Source organism: Asterias amurensis, chromosome 19, assembly GCF_032118995.1.
Source record: "Asterias amurensis chromosome 19, ASM3211899v1".
Lineage (NCBI taxonomy): Eukaryota > Metazoa > Echinodermata > Asteroidea > Forcipulatida > Asteriidae > Asterias > Asterias amurensis.
Window position 1 is genome coordinate 8016310 of NC_092666.1, and position 19847 is coordinate 8036156.

The window sequence follows — 19847 nt, forward strand, 5'->3', positions numbered from 1 at the left end:
CAACCCAAAACGCAGCATTTTAGATAAATATTGTGCGGCGCAATTCCAATAAACAACTCTGCACACCAATTGTAGAGCGCCCTCATTCGTTAACTATAAGTGACTTGGGTAGGTGGGGTTTCTGGTATAAATATTCTTCTACACTGTCTATCAACTTAGCTGTGATTGGTTAAATATTTTTGTCGGATAGGAGAAAACAGTGAAAACATCAACAACTTTAGTCCAATCAAATGCAATGTAACTTCACACCACAGTACGGAAAGGCGCGCATTGTGTGCATGCCTGACATCCTTAAGTTGTATTACAATGTATACAACCCCCACGCGCACACACGCACACACAGTGTTAATGCACTGAGTGCATGATCACAGCGCTTTGATTTATTGAGACTTTTCATACTAAATTTTTCCATATGATTGTACTCAAATATTAAATTTAGGAGCATTGCAACAGTATAGCAAAATAAAGGATGATACATGATTTGTGGTCCACCAATAAAATGACAAGTATCTTTAGGCCCTATGTGTGAGGATGGTAGTTCGAAATCTTATTTGCAGATGAAACTTCTCTTAAAGGAACATGTTGCCTTGGGTCGGACGAGTTGGCCATTGAAACGCATTTGAAACGGTGTGTTATGGAATGCATATGGTTAGAAAGATATTTTAACACTGTCGGCCATGTTATGGAGTCACCATTTTGACTCCACCGATAAACCAACCGGGTTTCTTTTCAACATAAGAGGAAAACCATGCAATTTCGAGTGGATCATTATACTCTACTTAAAAAATATCTATCTAAGCGTTTGCATTTCATAACAAACGGCTTCAAGAGCTTTTCAAAGACCGATCCAAGGCAATGTGAACTCCTTTAACTGACATTTCCAGATGAAACGTCCTTATCTGAATTGTACTGTTCTATACAATAGGTTGATCAACACGCCAACTTAATAGAGGGTTTTAACCTCAAACACTGGATCAACTCCAACCCAGACGAAGTCACTGTCCAGGTTGTCATTGGTGCTACTTCTAAGAAACTAGTTGGTCTGCAACCAGACACACACTACACTGTCGCTGTACAGCCATTCATTGGAGATGTCACGGGACCAGACTCACCAACTGCTTCATTTATTACCGAAGGTACATTCACACAAAACTTGTCGGCCATTATTTTATTGGAAATGCTGATGGCTAAACTCTTTACTACGAAGTTCAATTGGATTTCGTTTCTGACAATTATTTTTAAATGTTTTTAAAAGGGTTTGTTTTTTGTTGGGAATGATAAGGGGAACCACCATAAAGCCGTGTTTATACATGTACGTCATGTTAAAACATAAAGTAATCAATAATCAAGTAATCAAGTATTCAATAATACAAAATGCCCCTTTCTCTAATTGTGATGCAAGGAAATTTGATATTTGTGTGAAGTTTTCATCAGAAAAACTAGCCACCCCACACCTTGATTTTTGAAATAGTTATTTGTTCTTGCTGCTGTAGGCAGTGCCCTGCACAGCTTCATGCTTGAAACTGATCAAAATATAGTTGTTTTTTTCACATTATGAACTCATACCCATTTGAACAAGTTACAGTGGTTGTACATTATTAGTTCATCAGCAGCGCCAAAACTAGGCTAAAATTCTAGGGGCACTTAGGTTGCTCCATTTTTTTTCTTCTAAGGGTGGGAGCATTTGTGGACAACTAAAAAATGCAGCTTTTCTTGCAGTTTTCTTTTAAAGCCATTATACATATTCGGTACAGAAAAAAAAAAAGTTCACGGATTTACAAATAATTTACATGGTTTACAGATGGTAATGGTGAAAGACTTCTCTTGAAACATATTCCATGAAATGCTTTGCTTTTTGAGAAAACATTAAAACAATATCAATTAGCGACAGCGAGAATTACGGATTTATTTTAAACACATGTCATGACACGGCGAAAGGTGCGGAAACAAGAGTGGGTTTTTCCAGTATTTTCTCGGGACTCCGATGACCGATTGAGCCTAAATTTTCACAGGTATATTAGTAAGTTGTGATACATGAAGTGTGGGACTTGGACAACACTGTTTACCGAGAGTGACCGAGAGTGTATAATGGCTTTAAACTGGCCCCTTTTCAGCCTTGTTGTTGTGCCATTTACTTCTTCTTTTTTTTTGGTACAATATTCTGATGTTAGTGTAAAAACAAACGCACTGTGTTCATAAAAATGAAAAGAATATTTTGTTAAACATTGTAATTATCATGGTATGTCATGTAACTTTTTACTCTGGAAATATTTCATCTCAGAAGTCCAGATTTGAAACCACTTGCCCCCCCCCCCATAGTCTCACCAGTGTAGTGTTCGGATTGACACTAATAGCCTCCCTTGAGATGGAATAATTAATGGAATCATTTTTCCATAGAAACATATGCCTCATCAGTTTGGGGTAAAATGATACAATGCAATGGAATTAAAGCATTAGAATTGATATCAAGTTATGATTAATAGTGGAGAGAATTGGTTTGTGTGACATTTTGATGTGAAGGGTTGGAGCAGGTGACCAATGGAAGATGTTGATGTTGAGGATGTTAAGAAAAATAATGAAAGCATAATTGATATTCTTCATCAATCTTACAAGTTGTTGTGAATTCTCTATTTCTTGTACATGAATTGGCTTTGAAACTTGCCTCACTGAGTGTTCTCACTTGGCTGTTTCTTACGGACACATACAGCACTTACGTTACAAAAAGGGTATACAAGAGTGGCGATGGGATCTTAAACAGCTGTTCAAAACCGGCTGGGGCAGAAAGGGGTGTGATAAAGTGGCACGGCCACTACCCTGCACTGTTTGGCACGGTCGTTTAAGACCGAGTCAAAACTCTTTTCTTTCTATTTATATTTATGATACAATTACTGTCTCGGGTATGTTTTGATGACTAGCAAAACTTTTTGCTGACTCAGTTGTTGTATTTAGTATTTCAATGTGCATTTTTATTGCCTGTGAACGAAGTGATACAGGCATTTGAGACTTCCTCTTTACAGCTGATTTCCTCTGTTTTGGTTTTGATTTTCCTCTTTTTTTTCTTCACTTTCTGTGCACAAAAGTATTGGAATATTATATTTTCCTCTTTTTTTTCTTCACTTTCTGTGCATAAAAGTATTGGAATATTATATTTTCCTCTTTTTTTCTTGCCCGGTTTTCTTTTTTCCTCTTTTTTTTCATGGATAGTTACTCACATGCCTGGTTATATCAGACCAACATTGCAATTTGTTTCTTCTTTTCAGATGTTGTGATCAGGCCAGGTAGCAGTGTATTACAGAATAAGCTAGACACATGTGGGATTAGTATACAGTCTGTAGAGGCATTGGATTCTACAACACTACAGGTTACTTGGCAGGTATGTACAAAATGTGGACAAAATTGTAACGCATTCGAAACTTTGTTTTGTCAGAATGATGAGCTAAGGCCGAGTCACACTGCAGCGATAACGAAAACGATAATGATCATGAAAGACTTTGATCTGCAACTTCATAAGACTTTGATATTACTTCGCTATTATTAACCATGGTTTAACTTTAAAGACACTGGACGCTATTGGTAGTTGTCAAAGAACAGTCTTCTCACTTGCTGTATCTCAACATATGCATAAAAAAACAAACCTGTGAAAATTTCAGCTCAATCGGTCGTCGAAGTTGCGAGATAATAATGAAAGAAAAAACACCCTTGTCACACGAAGATGTGTGCTTTCGGATGCTTGATTTCGTGACCTCAAATTCTAAATCTGAGGTCTCAAAATCAAATTTGTGGAATTTTTTATACTACCACCCTGTCCCCATGACTCGTTACCTAGTAAGGTTTTATGCTAATAATTATTTTGAGTAATTACCAATAGTGTCCACTGCCTTTAATGCTTTTTTTCTCAAATTTTAATAGACTTTTAGTAATAATTGTTGTATTTTTTACTCTCTGTATACATGCATCCGCAATTCGGCTTTTTGGCCGCCATGTTTGCATTTTTAATAAACATTATTTATCTTTTGATGTTATTTTCAGGTGAACAGACATACGGCATACATCAGTGGTTACCACATTAGAATCCAATCACTGGAAGTGAATTGGTCCAATACCATAACCATGGACACAGAGTCAGCTCGGTCCCAGTTACTGACTGATTTAACTCCATGGACTCAGTATGCAGTGACTATTACACCCTATAAAGGACAATACACAGGGCAGGAGAGTAGAGTTGTCATTGCTAAGACTGGACCTGATGGTAAATACATTTCTTACTTCAAATTCAATTCAGTTGATTATAAACATCACGTTGGAAAAAAAAAACATGAAAATTGTTGTCCAGTGTGCATAAACGATAAAGATCTCCAAATAACGATATTAGGGTCATTCTTCAGTAAGTGTCTATTTACATGTCCCTGTACTATAGACGGAAAATGCGTTATTTGCAAAAAGTATTTTTGGGCGATAACTATCATGAAAAAATATTGTGATATTATGGTTTTTATCGCGATAATTTTTGCCAGTGATGCGGCAAGCAAACCAGGAAAAACAGAAACGGAACAAAAGCAGTGGATTATCTTTTGAATTTGGAGTTGAATAGTCGCAAGTATTAGGCAGGAATGACATTCTGAAACGCTTGGCAGGTGTAGGTTGGTTGAGGATGAATTCTTCCTGATTTGTTGACAACCACTGAAGAGTGAAGTCTAAAGTCAAAAGCTGTTAGAGTAGACACTCTATCTAACTAAATCAAAAAGTAAAAGTCCCCTCGAAAGCAAAAGTAGTAGTCCCGACGATTTTCTACCTTCCGCCGAGGTAGTAGTTTAAAAGGCAGTGCAGTTAGTTTTAGAAATAAGAAGTCTCCTGAACACGGAAAATCTACCTTGCGGTAGTAGAAGTTAAAGCAAAAAAAAAAACCACACAAATAAACATCCAGAAGTCTGTGGACAAACAATATGTGTTAGTGTTTTATCCGAAATAAACAACTTGGATTTTTGTATCACGTCAATATCATTGAATATATATTTGGTTTGCGGTAACACCATGTGTGTGTATCTACTTGCCAGGTAGAGTTTGTTCTTAGAGAACTGTCTTGCTTAATTCTACTGCCGCGGAGTAGATTGTTCGGGTGTTCGGGAGACTTCTCAGTTCTGAAAGACCTACATTTATTGTATTTCGTTTTATTTCTACAGTTCCTTACTCAGCTCCAAGGAGCGTGTTTGGGGAGAGTAATGGTTCATCAGCCATTCTAGTGGGTTGGCTTCCTCCCCCTGTACACATGGTTCCTGGTATACTTGCTGGTTACAATGTCTACGTCTTGGGAAATAGCTCGGATCAACACAAGAATGTTGTGGCGGGTAATATGAGCAGTAGTGCAATGGTGACGGGGCTGGACCAAGGCAAGGCATACAGAGTTATGGTATCTGCATTCACAACTGCAGGATCCGGACCGAACAGTACTGAAATTACTGTCAGAGTTCCTCCAGGTAATTATTCAGTTGTTGCCTTAAGGCACTGGACACTATTGGTAATTACTCAAAATAATTCTACAATAAAAACTTATTTGGTATTGAGCAAGGGAGAGCTATTGACAGTATAAAACATTGTATAAGAAACAGCTCCCTCTGAAGCTATGTAGGTTTTGAGCAAGAGATCATTTCTCACTCAAATTTTTGAATCTGATAGCCTAAAAGACTTCAAGCCTGAAGTCTTTTTCAGTAGGCATCTAAAAGCACATTTAATCTTTGCAACAAGGGTGTTTTTTCTTTCACTATTCTCTTGCAACTGTTATTACCAATTGAGTCTTAATTTGCATATGTTGAGAAAACTGGTCTTTGACAATGGACTGTGCAAGTCTCGCGCGCACCGGAGCGAGAAAACACGACAACTGAAGAACTTTTTTTTGTGTGAATCAAATCTTTGCTTTAATTTATTAACTCCATAAGGTTGGGACCACAATGGTCCAGGAAGTTCAAATCTGCGCGAGACTTGCACAGTCTATTACCAAAGGTGTCCAGATTTTGAGAAATCTACTCGCTGTTGAAGAATTTGAAGCAAGACAAGTTTTCTACCACCAATTGTTCCAAAGTCTCCAATTGCCTCAATGTTCATATAATTTATCTTCAAGTACGCGCTAATCCTCCAATCAGGTTCGCAGAATGGAGTGGTGATAAAAACCTATATTGCACGGCTAATATCACTACCTGCGTCTTGTGTGTTCTATGTCATGCACCAAGTTTGCTTGAAGATAAATACGTTATCACACGCGCGCTCGTGGAAATACGGAAAATATAGTGTCCCATAACCAACTCGGCCTTCGGATATGAGACGCAGAAGCGCTATATTTTTCCGTATTCCACTCGCGCTTGTGTGATAACTTATAATATTGATTGTGTTTTGTTTTCTTGTAGTGTTGATAACCGATGATCTTGGGGGGAGTATAACGATGATTGTATCTCAGCCATGGTTTATTGCTACCCTGGCTAGCCTCATGTTGATTACTATCATCTTTATTACTGCTTGGTTATGGAGAAGGAGACAGAAACAGAAGCAGTCATCAAACATTACTAAAGGTATAATTAGCTAAGGAGAATGGAGGAGTTGTGGATAGATGTAGTTTAGCGTAGATTAGTGGATAGAATGCTTAAACTTTTTCTTCTGCATGTTGACTAGCACGTTAATTTCTGTAGTTAATATCTGCAAATTTGTATACATTGTATTACTGTTAAATTATCTGGCATTCGTCCTTCATAATTATACTCATCGATATTTGTTTTCCACTGTATGCTTAATTGGTATTGTCGACATGAAAAATAAATGTACTTTAAATTGAATTGAATGGAATTGAACATAAAAATAATTCCCCCCTTTTTTCTATCAATGGATGTGTATTTGTCTGTACTTGTTTTATGCCTCTGATGAAGGTCCGGTTTGGATCGAAAGTTAAGGCCATCTACCCTACTCATTATAATAGTCGATATTTATTTAGCACTTTATACCGAGGGGCATCTCAAATCGCTGAAACATACAGTATTTTATGCAAGGGATGGGACTAAGTTTGATTTGTGAAGGCGAAGGCGAGAACATTGTAGTCATGAATCTACATTTTAGAGTCTATTCTCTGTCTTCAACTGTTTCCCTCATTGATTATGTTAACAGTTTTGTTTCTTGATGCATTAGTTGAGTTTTTAAAATAGTCTTTTTTTATTAGTTCGGTGTTCTTTTATTTTATTTTTTTCCCATCACACAAAAGCTTAACAAACAAAAAAACATACTAAACGCCTGTTATTTATTGCACTAATTTGTGTATAGAAAGTGTGTGGTTGGGTCAAGTGGGGACACCCAATTAAAGGTATCATTAAAAAAAAAATAGTTTGTATATATTTGTTTCATTTATAAATGTGTTCTTTTCAAACTACAGCTTCCATTGGCAAAGATACTGGTGTGATGCAGAATATGTAAGTAGTTTTTATTTCATTGGTTGAGTAGTTGAGACAGTCTTTGAACACAGATACTCAATTCCTTAAATTTTCATTTTACTGAAAGTCCCAGGACTCGCTCACTGTTCTCATTATGCCAAGATTTTTGGTTTTCTAAAATGTTTGTATGCAAGTCTCCAGGCACACAAGGCCTGAAGGCCACTTAAAGGTGTGGGCTACAATCAACTTTTTCTTTCCAGGGGCCGGTGCCACCTACTCCTGGGGCTGAAACAGGGTTACCCCCCTTCAGTCCTTGAGGATGTAGTATTAAAGAGAAAATCTGTTGTATCTAACCATGTGTTAGTGGGAACTTCCCCCTCTACTCTTGATGCATTTGGTGGCGGGGGAATTCTCGGAACTTATAAATTTCTGGGAATTAATATATCTCATGTCAATTGATCAATTTGGGCAATTGATTTATTTCTGGCGATTGATGGCATTTCTGGCAATTGATGCAATAATTGTTGGCGATTAATATAGCCTATTGCTGGTGACATTTTGCTTGACATCGATTATTTTGTTTAAATAAAACGCTCACTGAGCAATTAACTCCAAACGGGAAATTAGTTTTCATTTATTTCTCATCTAATATGACATTTCAGTCAGAAATATTTCAAGGCTGTGTAAGTTTTATGTTTTGTGTTCTTGGACGTTTTTTTCTTCTGCTTACTAATTCTATAATGTTCCTATAACTGCAGTATTTCCGATATCCAAGATGAATGACCAATCAATATGTGTATGGTTTGATTGCAGTGGTGGCGTTGGTCCTGGAACTACGGCGATCAACCAGAGTAATAGCCAAGCCTGGGCAGAGACTCAATCCTGGCTTCATACTACGGCTAGCGATGGACACGGTAACCATCCTGGATGCATGACTACTTGCTCTCATGCAAATAGCTCACTCAGCGATACCTTGGAAAAAACCAACTACTTTTTCCCTAACTGGGGCACAGGTGCAAGCTGGTACCATGCTAACGGTGCGCTCACTTCATGTAACATTCACTAATCCCACACCTCACTCCTACCCTCCCCCTCCCTGCTATGGCATGAAATACTCTTACACTTGTTTCAGACGGGCGCTCCAGAGTCGCGCCGAACCAAATTCTGAATTAAGTACATGAAAAGTTCGACGTCTGAAACAGTTAGGAGAGACTGGGTTTGCTAGAAGTTGAACGATCGACTGTTGCAGTCGATCGACACGACTCTGGAGCGCCTTGGTTTCAGACGTCAATCTTGTCATGAGCCAAACCTAATGTAAATGTTATATTAAGTTCGCCTGTCTAAAACCAAAATTTAATAGGGTCAACCCAGAGTCGCTCCTAGTCTATTTGGTTCGGCGTGACTCTGGAGCGCCTGTCTGAACTGGGTGTTGTCTAACCTACTCCCTTATATAAAGCATGGCTTATGGATGGATGTTGATATTACTCAAAATATATTTATGAGTTACTTTTTTTTTACACAGTGAATAATGATAATAATAATTAATAAAGACTCGTAGTGTGCACATATCCACCCTGCTGGGTGTTCAAAGTGCAATTGTCAAAAGTTGAGAAGTTTCCGAACATTCTTTCTTTACAGAGAAACAAATAAAAGGGCAATGTTTTATAATAGATGTTAAATTTGCATCGGTTTTAAAGAATATTAATGTTGGTTTTTACCCATACACCGATGTGTGTTAGCACTGTATACTCAGTACTTCCCCGAGTCCTGTGAAAAAATATCACAGGCATGTTACTCGGGTGGATTCGGATTCGAACCCACGACCCTTGCAATTCTAGAGCAGTGTCTTACCAACTAGTTTTAAGTGAAACTGGGACTTAAATTGATTTCAAGTCAGAGGGCACTGATTTGTAGACTCATTATTCTCCATATAAATTACTCATGAGAAAATGTTGGAAATAAACTTAGCTGTTGCAAACTGCTTACTAGCCAAGATAATGGTATTTTAATGCAAGATGCAAAAGAAAAATTAGGGGCATAAAATTTTGTTGGCATTATAAAATAATGTAAAAGTCATCTTACTCTTTAGTTGTTCCAATCCCAAAGCATGAAGTGAATTTGTTGACGTTCCTCCTGCCAAATGTAGCATGTTTGTCTACTTGTTTCCCCAAAAACTATTACTAAATACCGATGTTCGCTTTCACTGGCTACAAAAACTTCCATGGATTTTTGAAGAAGTTGTTTATTTGTGTTAAAGGGAAGGTACACGTTTGGTAATTACTCAAAACAAATATTAACTTAAAAACTGACTTGGTAACGAGCATTGGAGAGCTGTTGGTAGTACAAAACATTGTGGGAAACGACTCCCTCTGAAGTAACGTTGTTTTTGAGAAAGAGGTAATTTCTCACTAAAATAATAAAATACTTCTAGCTAGAAGTCTTTTATTCCTATCTGAAAGCACACAAATTCGTCCAACAAGGGTGTTTTTTCTGTCATCATTTTCTCGCAACTTCGATGACCGATAGAGCCCAAACTTTCACAGGCTTGTTACTTTATGCTTATGATGGGATACACCAAGTGAGAAGACTGGTCTTTGACAATTACCAAAGGTGCACAGTGCCTTTAATATTGAACCCCTGAGCATCTCAAGCTGCTCATTATTATTATTATTATTTATTCGGCCAAGACAATAACATTCACAAAAATGCAGTATATACTACAAGTAAACATACTGAGGAAAACTAGTATAAACTTTATAAAAAATAACACAATTTGATCATCAAAAAACAGTTAAACAACCTTGTTGACTATAACACCATTGTGGTTGTTTTAATCAAGAGATACATTGGAATGACTTTACAAAGTGGCAAAGTTACATTCTAACTTTGCATGATAAGGGTGTGCTTTATGAGTTAATACTTCAGCATGTTTTGTTTGCTATTTAACCAATGCATGACTGTATGACGCTAAGAATGAAAAGCTATTAAACAATTCTTCAATATGCTGCACAATGTAATTGACATTAAGCTTTAATTGCATGCATGATTTGCTTAAAACAATTAAGTTGAAAATGCCTGTTAATTTCATTTCATTTCATTTCATTTCATTTAAGTTGCAATCTTTGCTTGATGCCGGTTGTGTAGAGGTTTTTATTCACATTTTAAAACTGTTGCATTAAAAATACCCATCTAGTTCCATAACTATTTGAAGTGTGCTCCTTTGTGAAAATGTCATCATATGTTAGAAAGTGGAATTACACTTGCTTTGGAAGAGGTGTTGAAACTCATTTCCAAACAACATAGCCTGACATTGACCTGCAAGTTTGATAAAAGACCTTGCTTTTGAAAGGAAACACAAATGACTTGCGAGGTTTAAAACATCATGTTTGACCCCCAAAAAACAAAACAAATAAAATGCGCTGTATTTTTTACTGCTTGGTGTCGCTCTCAAATCTATTTGTATCATTTCCCAAAACAGTTATTAATGACTGGAACACATAACAACCACAGACATCATATCCATCACGGACAATAAGCCCTTTAAAGGAAGTGATAAGAAATACTATTGAGAGCGCCCTCACGCAGTTAAAATAAATATGGGCATAGGGGAGTCATTGAGATAGTCTAATATTGCAACATGATTGATATAGAAGCCTCTACTAATCATGTGTACTAAACTATCATTTATTTTGCAGAATTTTAAAATGAGCCTAACCTGTAACTAAATAACTTCAATGGAAATGATCAATGGAAACAAATTTTATTTACCCAACTTCTGTGTATAAGTGCGATGCTACATTGGTGTATTCTAACTTATAACTTCCTGACCACTAACTTAAATATGGAACCTGCTCTGACAAAAAAAATCAGCACAAATCACACAATATATTATTTAAAATGCAATTCATGAAATTTTTTTGACTGACACTTTGTCCAGCTTCAGTCAGTTTGAGGATTACAATAATATTTGAGAATGTGTGGCAAGCTCATCTCATGCTAAAATGACAAAATATGAACATTTTAAGATTGACAATGGTAAATTTGACAGAGATTTTTGCCAGAGCAGGTTGCATACACAAACTATTCTGCTTTCTAAAAGAAATGGTGTGACTATAATCTACTTGTATTGAGAATATTTCTGTTTGTTATTATTTGAACCTCTGTTACAGACTCAATGTTAAAAACGAGGTCATCTGTAAAAATAATTTGTTTTTAATTTATCAACTGTTGAAACTGTTCCTCTCATTTAGATGAAATGATGTACATGCGTAAATCAAAAAATCTGACTTGTATATAATTATATAATTCTCCTGAAGGCGAGCAGAGAAACAATGAGACCACACCGGCTCTTCTCAGAGCCAACACTCACATAAAAGAGACTAACACATGGTTGTACCCACAAGTTTACTACTTATTTATAGTATTTCTTCCTAATTATAATTGAGCTTTTTATGTTGGGTTGCAGATCCTGAGATGTGTAAACAAACATTAGCTACAACTGACTGTCAAATTGAGTGTAAGGACGCTAACATGTCTCAGCTAGCAGAGAGTCAGCGCAGTAGTAACTTTGATGCTTCTAATCCTACGCTGTCTACATTTCAAGGCTCCATTCCCAGGCAGAGAGGGTGTGTAGACAACTCATTGTTCACAAATAATGATAATAATAACAATAATAATAGTGGCTTCTTATATAGCGCTCAGGTCCGTCACGTAGTGACGCTCATGGCACTTCAACATAATTACCCCTGGTCACTGGGCCTTAAATCATTCCTTAAACCAAAATGTAGCGCACTAAGCTAATCAATCACAAGAACCATCTCTGCCCTCACAGGTATCCATACCCCTGGGTGGAGAGAAGCAATTTTAGTAAAGTGTCTTGCTCAAGAACACAAGTGTCATGACCAGGATTCGGACCCACACTCTGCTGAACAGAAACACCTGAGCTTGAGTTCGGTGCTCTTAACCGCTCGGCCACCGCTCGGCCACGACAGTTACTCAGATTCTATTATTCAGGGACTCTTCTGTCTTTTATTTTCATTTGAGACTTTTTAAAATCACTGACTTTTGAAAAATTTCATTTAAAAGCGGCAGGCGAGTCATATCCTTTCGTTTACTAGTCTGCCAGATCGAGTCAACAAATTTTTCCTTGTCACAATAAGTGAGGGGTACGGTGGTAAAATCACAAAGAGATTGTTTGTTCCCATAACAAATTTCAGTGTACATACCATTTTTTAAATATTCATAAATAGTTGTTGTCATCTGTACTTTTTTACTATTGTGATGCGCATCTGTACATATTTTTTATGGAACTTGCGCATAATAAATGAATAAATTATTATCGTTGAAAGGGTAAAACACAACAATGTTGATAAAATGTTAAAATTTTAGCTTTTATATAAAGCTGGTAAGAGGTATGTTTGAAGCACTCTACACACTTCTGTTACTTCTATCTTATTACATGTATATGTATATTTGTAATGTGCAAGTATTATTGCTAATTGATTGCCTGTATCGAGTGCAAGTATTATTGCTAGTTGATTGCCTGTATCGAGTGCAAGTATTTTTGCTAATTGATTGCCTGTATCGAGTGCAAGTATTTTTGCTAATTTATCTGTATTGAGTGCAAGTATTATTGCTGATTGATTACCTGTATTGAGTGCAAGTATTATTGCTGATTGATCACCTGTATTGAGTGCAGGTATTATTGCTAATTGATTACCTGTATTGAGTGCAGGTATTATTGCTAATTGATTACCTGTATCGAGTGCAAGTATTATTGCTAATTGATTACCTGTATTGATTGCAAGTATTATTGCTAATTGATTACCTGTATCGATTGCAAGTATTATTGCTAATTGATTACCTGTATTGAGTGCAAGTATTATTGCTAATTGATTAGCTATTATGATTGACCCATTAGGAGTCCTGAATATGCCGTTGTGGAGAGTGAATTACACACACCTTGTTGTCAGGGTAGTTACCCTAGAGCGCCTCATTTACTCTGTATCCATGACACTGAGCCCTACGCCTCTGCTACCCTGGTATTGCCTCCTAACATCAGAGAGTATGCAGCCAGGAGACAGAAATGTAGTGACAGCAGCTCTAACTCAGGCTCTGGGTATAATACCCAACCGACCGGAGTCAGAAAAACAAGTCGTTCTGGACTGGAGAATGTTGCGTATAGCAGCAGCGGTTCTGGACCACCTGCTGTGCCCAAACGAGGTTAGTGCACACTTTATGAAGAAAACATTTGTTTCTTCAATTTCAGTTCAAGTTTATTTATTTCTTCACAGTTTACAAGTCTCCCGAACAATCCGATAAATCTATTTTGCGACAGTAGAATATAGAAAGACATTTCTCTAAAGAACAAACTCTTTCTGATACACACCCTTCCTGGCAAGTAGATACACACATGGTGTTACCGCAAACAAGTTGTTTTTCCTTTAAAAAAGTGAAAGTTGTTGTGCACTTTTAGAAACACTCGAGGTTATTTACTGATTACAAAAACAATTCATTACAAATAACATACATTTTTTAAATTTTTTAATTGCAGTTTTCATGAAGAGATTATTGAAACTAAATCAAAATTGCAATCTGGATGCCTAAACTGAGCCTTTTTTCATATCTGTTGAATGTGGATATTTTTTTCTTTTACTCTGTAGATGGTAGTATGCCAAGTGCTTCTGATTGTCCGAGTTTGCCGAGTGATTCAGGAGCTAGCTCAGCAGGTATGTATAATGACTCCATCAGTCCACAAAGCATCAACACTATAAGAGTTGTGCTGGATTTGTTATGTAATTGTTATGTAAAAGTTCACAGATTTACAAATAACTTACAGGGTTTACAGAAGGTAATGGTGAAAGACTTGTCTTGAAATATTATTCCACGAAATGCTTTACTTTTTGAGAACTCATTAAAACAATATCAATTCTCGATATCGAGAATTACGGATTTATTTTAAATACATGTCATGACACAGCGAAACATGCAGAAAAATAGGGTGGGTTTTGCCGTTTTATTTCTCCCGACTCCGACGACCGATTGAGCCTAAATTTTCACAGGTTTGTTATTTTATATTTAAGTTGTGATACACGAAGTGTGGGCCTTGGATAATACTGTTTACCGAAAGTGTCCAACGGCTTTGAAATCAAGTTGGCTGGTCTACATAAATGTAACAAAAATTAATGTGAATCGTCTCCTTGCATCGCACGATATGTACGGGATAGCCACACAAGGCGTTTGTACAGTACTTAACAGATGCAGATATGTCAACCAAGTGTGCTTAAAGGCATTGGACACTATTGGTAATTGTCAGAGACCAGTTTTCTCACTTGGTGTATCCCAACATATGCATTAAATAACAAATCTAAGAAAGTTACAATTGGTCATAGAAGTTGCAAGAGAATAATGTAAGAAAAACATTCTTGTTTAACAAATTTGTGTGCTTTTTATTCCTCTGCCTAATAAAAATGCTTCAGGCCTGATGTCTTTCATTATTTGAGTGAATAAAATACATCTTTCTCAAAAATTTCATTGCTTCAGAGGCAGCCGTTTCATACAAATCAGGGCCCAATTTCATAGAGCAGCTTAAGCAAAAAATTTGCTTAAGCACGAAAATAGCTCACTTATTTTACACATGTTACTGGCCAAAATTTCATGCCATGTACATTGCTTGTGACTGGTATTTAGCTGTTGTTTACTTAGCATAACAATTGAGTGGAGTCTTGGCCGGTAATCTGATTTTCTTAAGCAAGTATTTTTTTGCTTAAGCAAAATTTTGTGCTTAAGCAGCTCTATGAAATTGGGCCCTGTTATACTACCATCAGCTCTCCATTGCTTGTAATACCAAGTTAGTTTTTATGCCAACAATTATGACAAATAATTGATCTGATTTTATCTTGTAGGGGACAGGGGAAGTAGGAAGAAAAACCGCCATAGAGGAGGCTCCAAACAACAACCTGCACGCAACTGGACTGAGTTACTGCCCCCACCTCCTGAACAACCTCCAACTGACATCGACTCACCTACTGGCACTACACCCTGCCTAGCACCCTGCTCACACGCGCCTACTACTAATGCACATATGAATCAAGCACCACCCTGCTCACATGCTCCTACTAATGGGCACATGGATGGGAAGTGTTGTTCATCTAGAATGCATCCACATATGGACACAGCACCAGCCCCACCTATAAGACAACATCACTCAATGACTCCAGCATACCCCAACAATGACTCTCATCACACCTACCCTGGGGGAGTACCATACGATAACCATGCATCACATAGACCCCAACCAACAAACTCATTGCCTAATAAACTAGGCAACAATAGGAGTGGTTCCCCTGCAGATCGTATGCAGCAATCCCGTCACGATGTACCTGATAGACCCACAGAGGCTACTCAGTTACATCCAGGGGGATCCTGTTTAGCAACAAAGCGGTTATTTGAGGATCCAAGACATGAGCAGCTTGGAAAAGAGTTATTGGAGTTTAATGATGACATGTCACAGAGTGAGATACTGTCTGATAATGACTATGCTCCTATGTCTCCTGTGAGGACAAGACCAGTAATAGGTAATTACATAGTGAAATTCAAGTATTACATCCATCGTAACCAACGTACGCAAATTCTCAAATATGCATTTTGTTTTTTCCCTTTGTCCTTGTACTTAAGATTTTCCAATAAACTGTACACACTGTGGTGCGCCCCAGTCTTTAGAATTTCCCTACGGATACCCTTTCTCTTCCCTTTTTTTGTTTTGTTCTTGGTATCCATAATGTATTTGAGAGTGCACCCCACAAGCTTTCTGAAAAATTAGAAATCATCGGGTGTAAGTTATTACATACAAAATATTAGAACGAGAGATTGCGGTAACACTTTGTAAATATCTTTTGAGGAGTGGTGGTTCTGAAATGAACCGGCGGTTAACGACTCAAAGTTTGAGTTGTATCAGTATGCTCTGATCTTCATCTCCTGAAGACGATCAGAGCACACCAATCAAAATGTTGAGTCAATAACCACCGGACCTTCTCAGAATCAACATTACTCAAAAGAGATATCCACATGGTGTTACCGCAAACCTCTCTTAGTTATATTTCCATCATGCTAAGTGTGAAATCCTACTTGAACTGTTTCCAAGTAGTAGAAAGTGCGTGGTCACAGTTGACAGTGGTATTAATGACCAGTACTAGTACTTTCTCAAAGACATCCAGGCCTACCTAGGATCAGGGCAAAATTTCATAGAGCTGCTAAGCACACAAATTTGCTTAGCATGACATTTTTGCCTTCATAAAAACAGGATTACCAACCAAATTTCCACGTGATTTTCAGGATAAGCAAACAACAGCTGAATACCAGTAGCAAGCAATATGCAACAAATGGACATTTGGTTGGTAGTCCTGTTATTATCAAAGAAGAAATTTCACGCTAAGCAAATTTTTGGGTGATAGTTTTAAAAACATTTTGTCATTAAATGTATGAGGTGTTAGGGTTGTTGTTTATTGTTGTGATTGTTTGTCGCATAAACAGAGGATGAGCCGGTCTATCAGCCACAGTCACTCTGCTTATCAGAAATGGATCTTCCAGTTAGAGATGATTTAGAGACCGATGTAGAGTCTGAGAGCAACTGCACAGGTAAGATCGACTTATTGCTTAAGTAACTTATTAGGCACTGTAGACATTTGGTGATTGTCAAAGACCAGTATAGACCTGATGCATTGACGTCATCAAGCTGCCATCTTAGAGGTAAAACAGTCGAAACGCACAGATTTGTACACTTGGCGCACAGGATTGGCCACTGAACAACCGCTTTTTTACCTCTAGGTGAGGGCGCCCTACTGAAATGATGTCATGTGCTTAAGGTCTATTTCCACTTGGTGTATCCCAACATATGCATAAAATAACAAATCTGTGAAAATTTGGACTTGATTGGTCATCGAAGTTGCAAAAGAAAATAATGAAAGAAAGAAACCAACCTTGTTGCAAAAATTGTGTGCTTTAAGATACTTTTATAAAAGGCAGCCTGAAGTCTTTTAATATTTGAGTGAGAAGTTACATATTCCTCAAAAACAACGTTACTTCAGAGGGAGCCATTTCACACAACAGCTCCCCATTGCTTAACTGTTACCAAGTAACTTTTAATAATTTTTATTTTTAGTAATTACCAATAGTTTTTCAGTGCATTTATACTACAATCATTATGACTGAGACGTATTAGTGAATTATTGTGTGCTTTATGTAACTATTTTACTGAATGGAAATAGCCAACGGTCAATAGACAAAGTGTATCAGTCACTATGTCACCATGTTGGTCATGTTCCCAGTTTCCCTGTTTCCAATAACAGTAATAGATGTACTTCATTGCGCAAACATGCCACAAGACTATTATTTCGTCCAGCCTCCACTTGGTTATAATAAGTTGGAATGGAGTAAAATCAAGATGACCACTACGTGATAAAGGTCTATAAAAGACAACTACATTGATTGTAGTACATTATTTGATATGATTGACTTGTAGATGCTATGCTTGGATCCTGGTCATCAATGAATGGTAGTTCTAGCAGTGGTCGTCATAGCAGTGTTAGTGAAAGTTCCGATGGTTCATTCTTTACTGATGCTGATTTTGCTAGTGCAGTAGCAGCAGCAGCCCAGAGTTCTGGAATGAATGTTGTGGGCTCCACGGTCACAGATCCACGAGCAGGTAAAATCAATTCACATTTTCACACTAATGGTGTATTTTTCTGCATCCCTGTGGAGACATGTTTTGTTTGCCCCTGTACGCTGCTGTCGGAACACAGGTCCAAAAACACAAACACGGACAAAGCCTTCACAACTCACTGCCGGCCAGAAACTGTGGAACAGTATACCATCTCGCATCAGAACACTGGACACTGTTTCGTCATTCAAAAACCACTTAAAAATCCACCTGTCCCCAGTTACTTTTTAATTATTTTTGTTTTTCATTGCCTGTTGTTGCTGAGCGCCATGATCTAGATGGAATGGCGCTATACAAATCTGGTTATTATTATTATTATTATTATTATTTACTCAAGCACCTCCCTTAGACTTTGCACCCTAGTCTTGGAGACCCTTTGTTTTCACTTTTCTGTTTTGTCCTCTGTCTCAATAAGGAAGTGAATTTGAAGTCATGTAGACAGGATATGATTGTTCAGAGTTGGGTTGGACTCCCGAGATTGTTCTTCCTGTGTTTGTTTGTTGGTTTGTTTTGTTTGTTTGTTTAATTTCCAAATATCACAATAAATAATAATAAAACATACACGAAAAAGGAACAAAGGGTGATAAGAGGAGGGCACGAGGAAAAAGCCTAGGCTTATACAGAGCCTGGACCCTTTATAATATAAATTAATCAGTATAAGTTTATAACAATAACAATGTTGATTGATGAAATGAAAGTACAGTGAAAGGTATAATCCATACAGCAAAAATAGCACAAAGCAATGGTTGGTTGTAACTAAACTGCTTTTAATAATTTGTTTGCTATGCAGCCATAAACACATATTGAGAGTTGATAACAAAAAGGTGGTCATATTGGTTCCTGATTTTCGGCAATATCTCTAAAACGCGAGCACCTTTTTAAATAAAGATTTCATGGGTTAGTTTTATTGTGTATTTCCACATGTATGTAGGTTTTAAATATTTGCATGCTGCCCCAAAAAACCCAGAGGTATACTTTACCTTTATTACGTACATATCGGTGTATGATTTATGACCCCTTGCATGCACGTCACCTACGGCGACTGCGCCACGCTTACCATTTTGGTGCACACATAGGTTTGCGTGTAAATGCAGCGTCGCCTAAAATGCGCCCTCGACTGAATAACGCACAGTGTAATTGCCCACCAATATGGTGCATCCAATATTATTCTGATGATGACGTCAGGTGAATTGGGTCAATTGGTGTATTATCAAATGAGCGTATAATGTAGTTTTGAATCATGATTGGTTTGATATGTTCTATTCAGGTAAAAAGCACAGTAGGAGAGGTTTGGTCACACCGAAAGCTGGCACTAATGGCATGGATGGAAGTAATTCTGGACACTATGGTTCTCATGAACACAGTCATCGACATGGCAACCAAGGTATTTTAAAAAGATGATCATGTGTACATTAACACTCTGAACTTCAGTCATTATATAGGCACTGAATACATTTGGAAATTGTCAAACTGTTGGTGTATACCAACATACGCAGAAAATAACAAATCTAGGAAAACTTGGACTCAATTGGTCGTCGAAATTGCAAGAGAGAAATGAAAGGATAAACACCTTTGTTGCAAAAATCTGTGTGCTTTGAGGCTTGGTAGTCTGTTACATTTTAAATGAGAAATAACCTCATTCTCAAAAAGTACATTACATCAGAGGGAGCCGTTTCTCCCATAGTTTTGTACTAACAACAGCTCTCCATTGCCAAGTATGTTTT

The 19847-nt window shown here is 37.4% G+C and overlaps 1 protein-coding gene across 2 annotated transcripts in view; it reads left to right on the forward strand.

Annotated features, from left to right (window-relative positions):
- LOC139951334 (roundabout homolog 2-like) overlaps nt 1-19847 on the forward strand; it is a 286406-nt gene that overhangs the window by 261788 nt on the left and 4771 nt on the right. For both annotated transcript variants that reach the window (XM_071950186.1, XM_071950187.1), the window contains 14 exons: nt 926-1136; nt 3261-3373; nt 4030-4249; nt 5181-5474; nt 6399-6560; nt 7409-7445; nt 8220-8320; nt 11872-12031; nt 13327-13628; nt 14069-14134; nt 15311-15982; nt 16938-17042; nt 17926-18108; nt 19391-19507. In XM_071950186.1, coding sequence (XP_071806287.1) covers nt 926-1136; nt 3261-3373; nt 4030-4249; nt 5181-5474; nt 6399-6560; nt 7409-7445; nt 8220-8320; nt 11872-12031; nt 13327-13628; nt 14069-14134; nt 15311-15982; nt 16938-17042; nt 17926-18108; nt 19391-19507 — 2743 coding nt within the window. The remainder of the gene's footprint in view (nt 1-925; nt 1137-3260; nt 3374-4029; nt 4250-5180; nt 5475-6398; nt 6561-7408; nt 7446-8219; nt 8321-11871; nt 12032-13326; nt 13629-14068; nt 14135-15310; nt 15983-16937; nt 17043-17925; nt 18109-19390; nt 19508-19847) is intronic.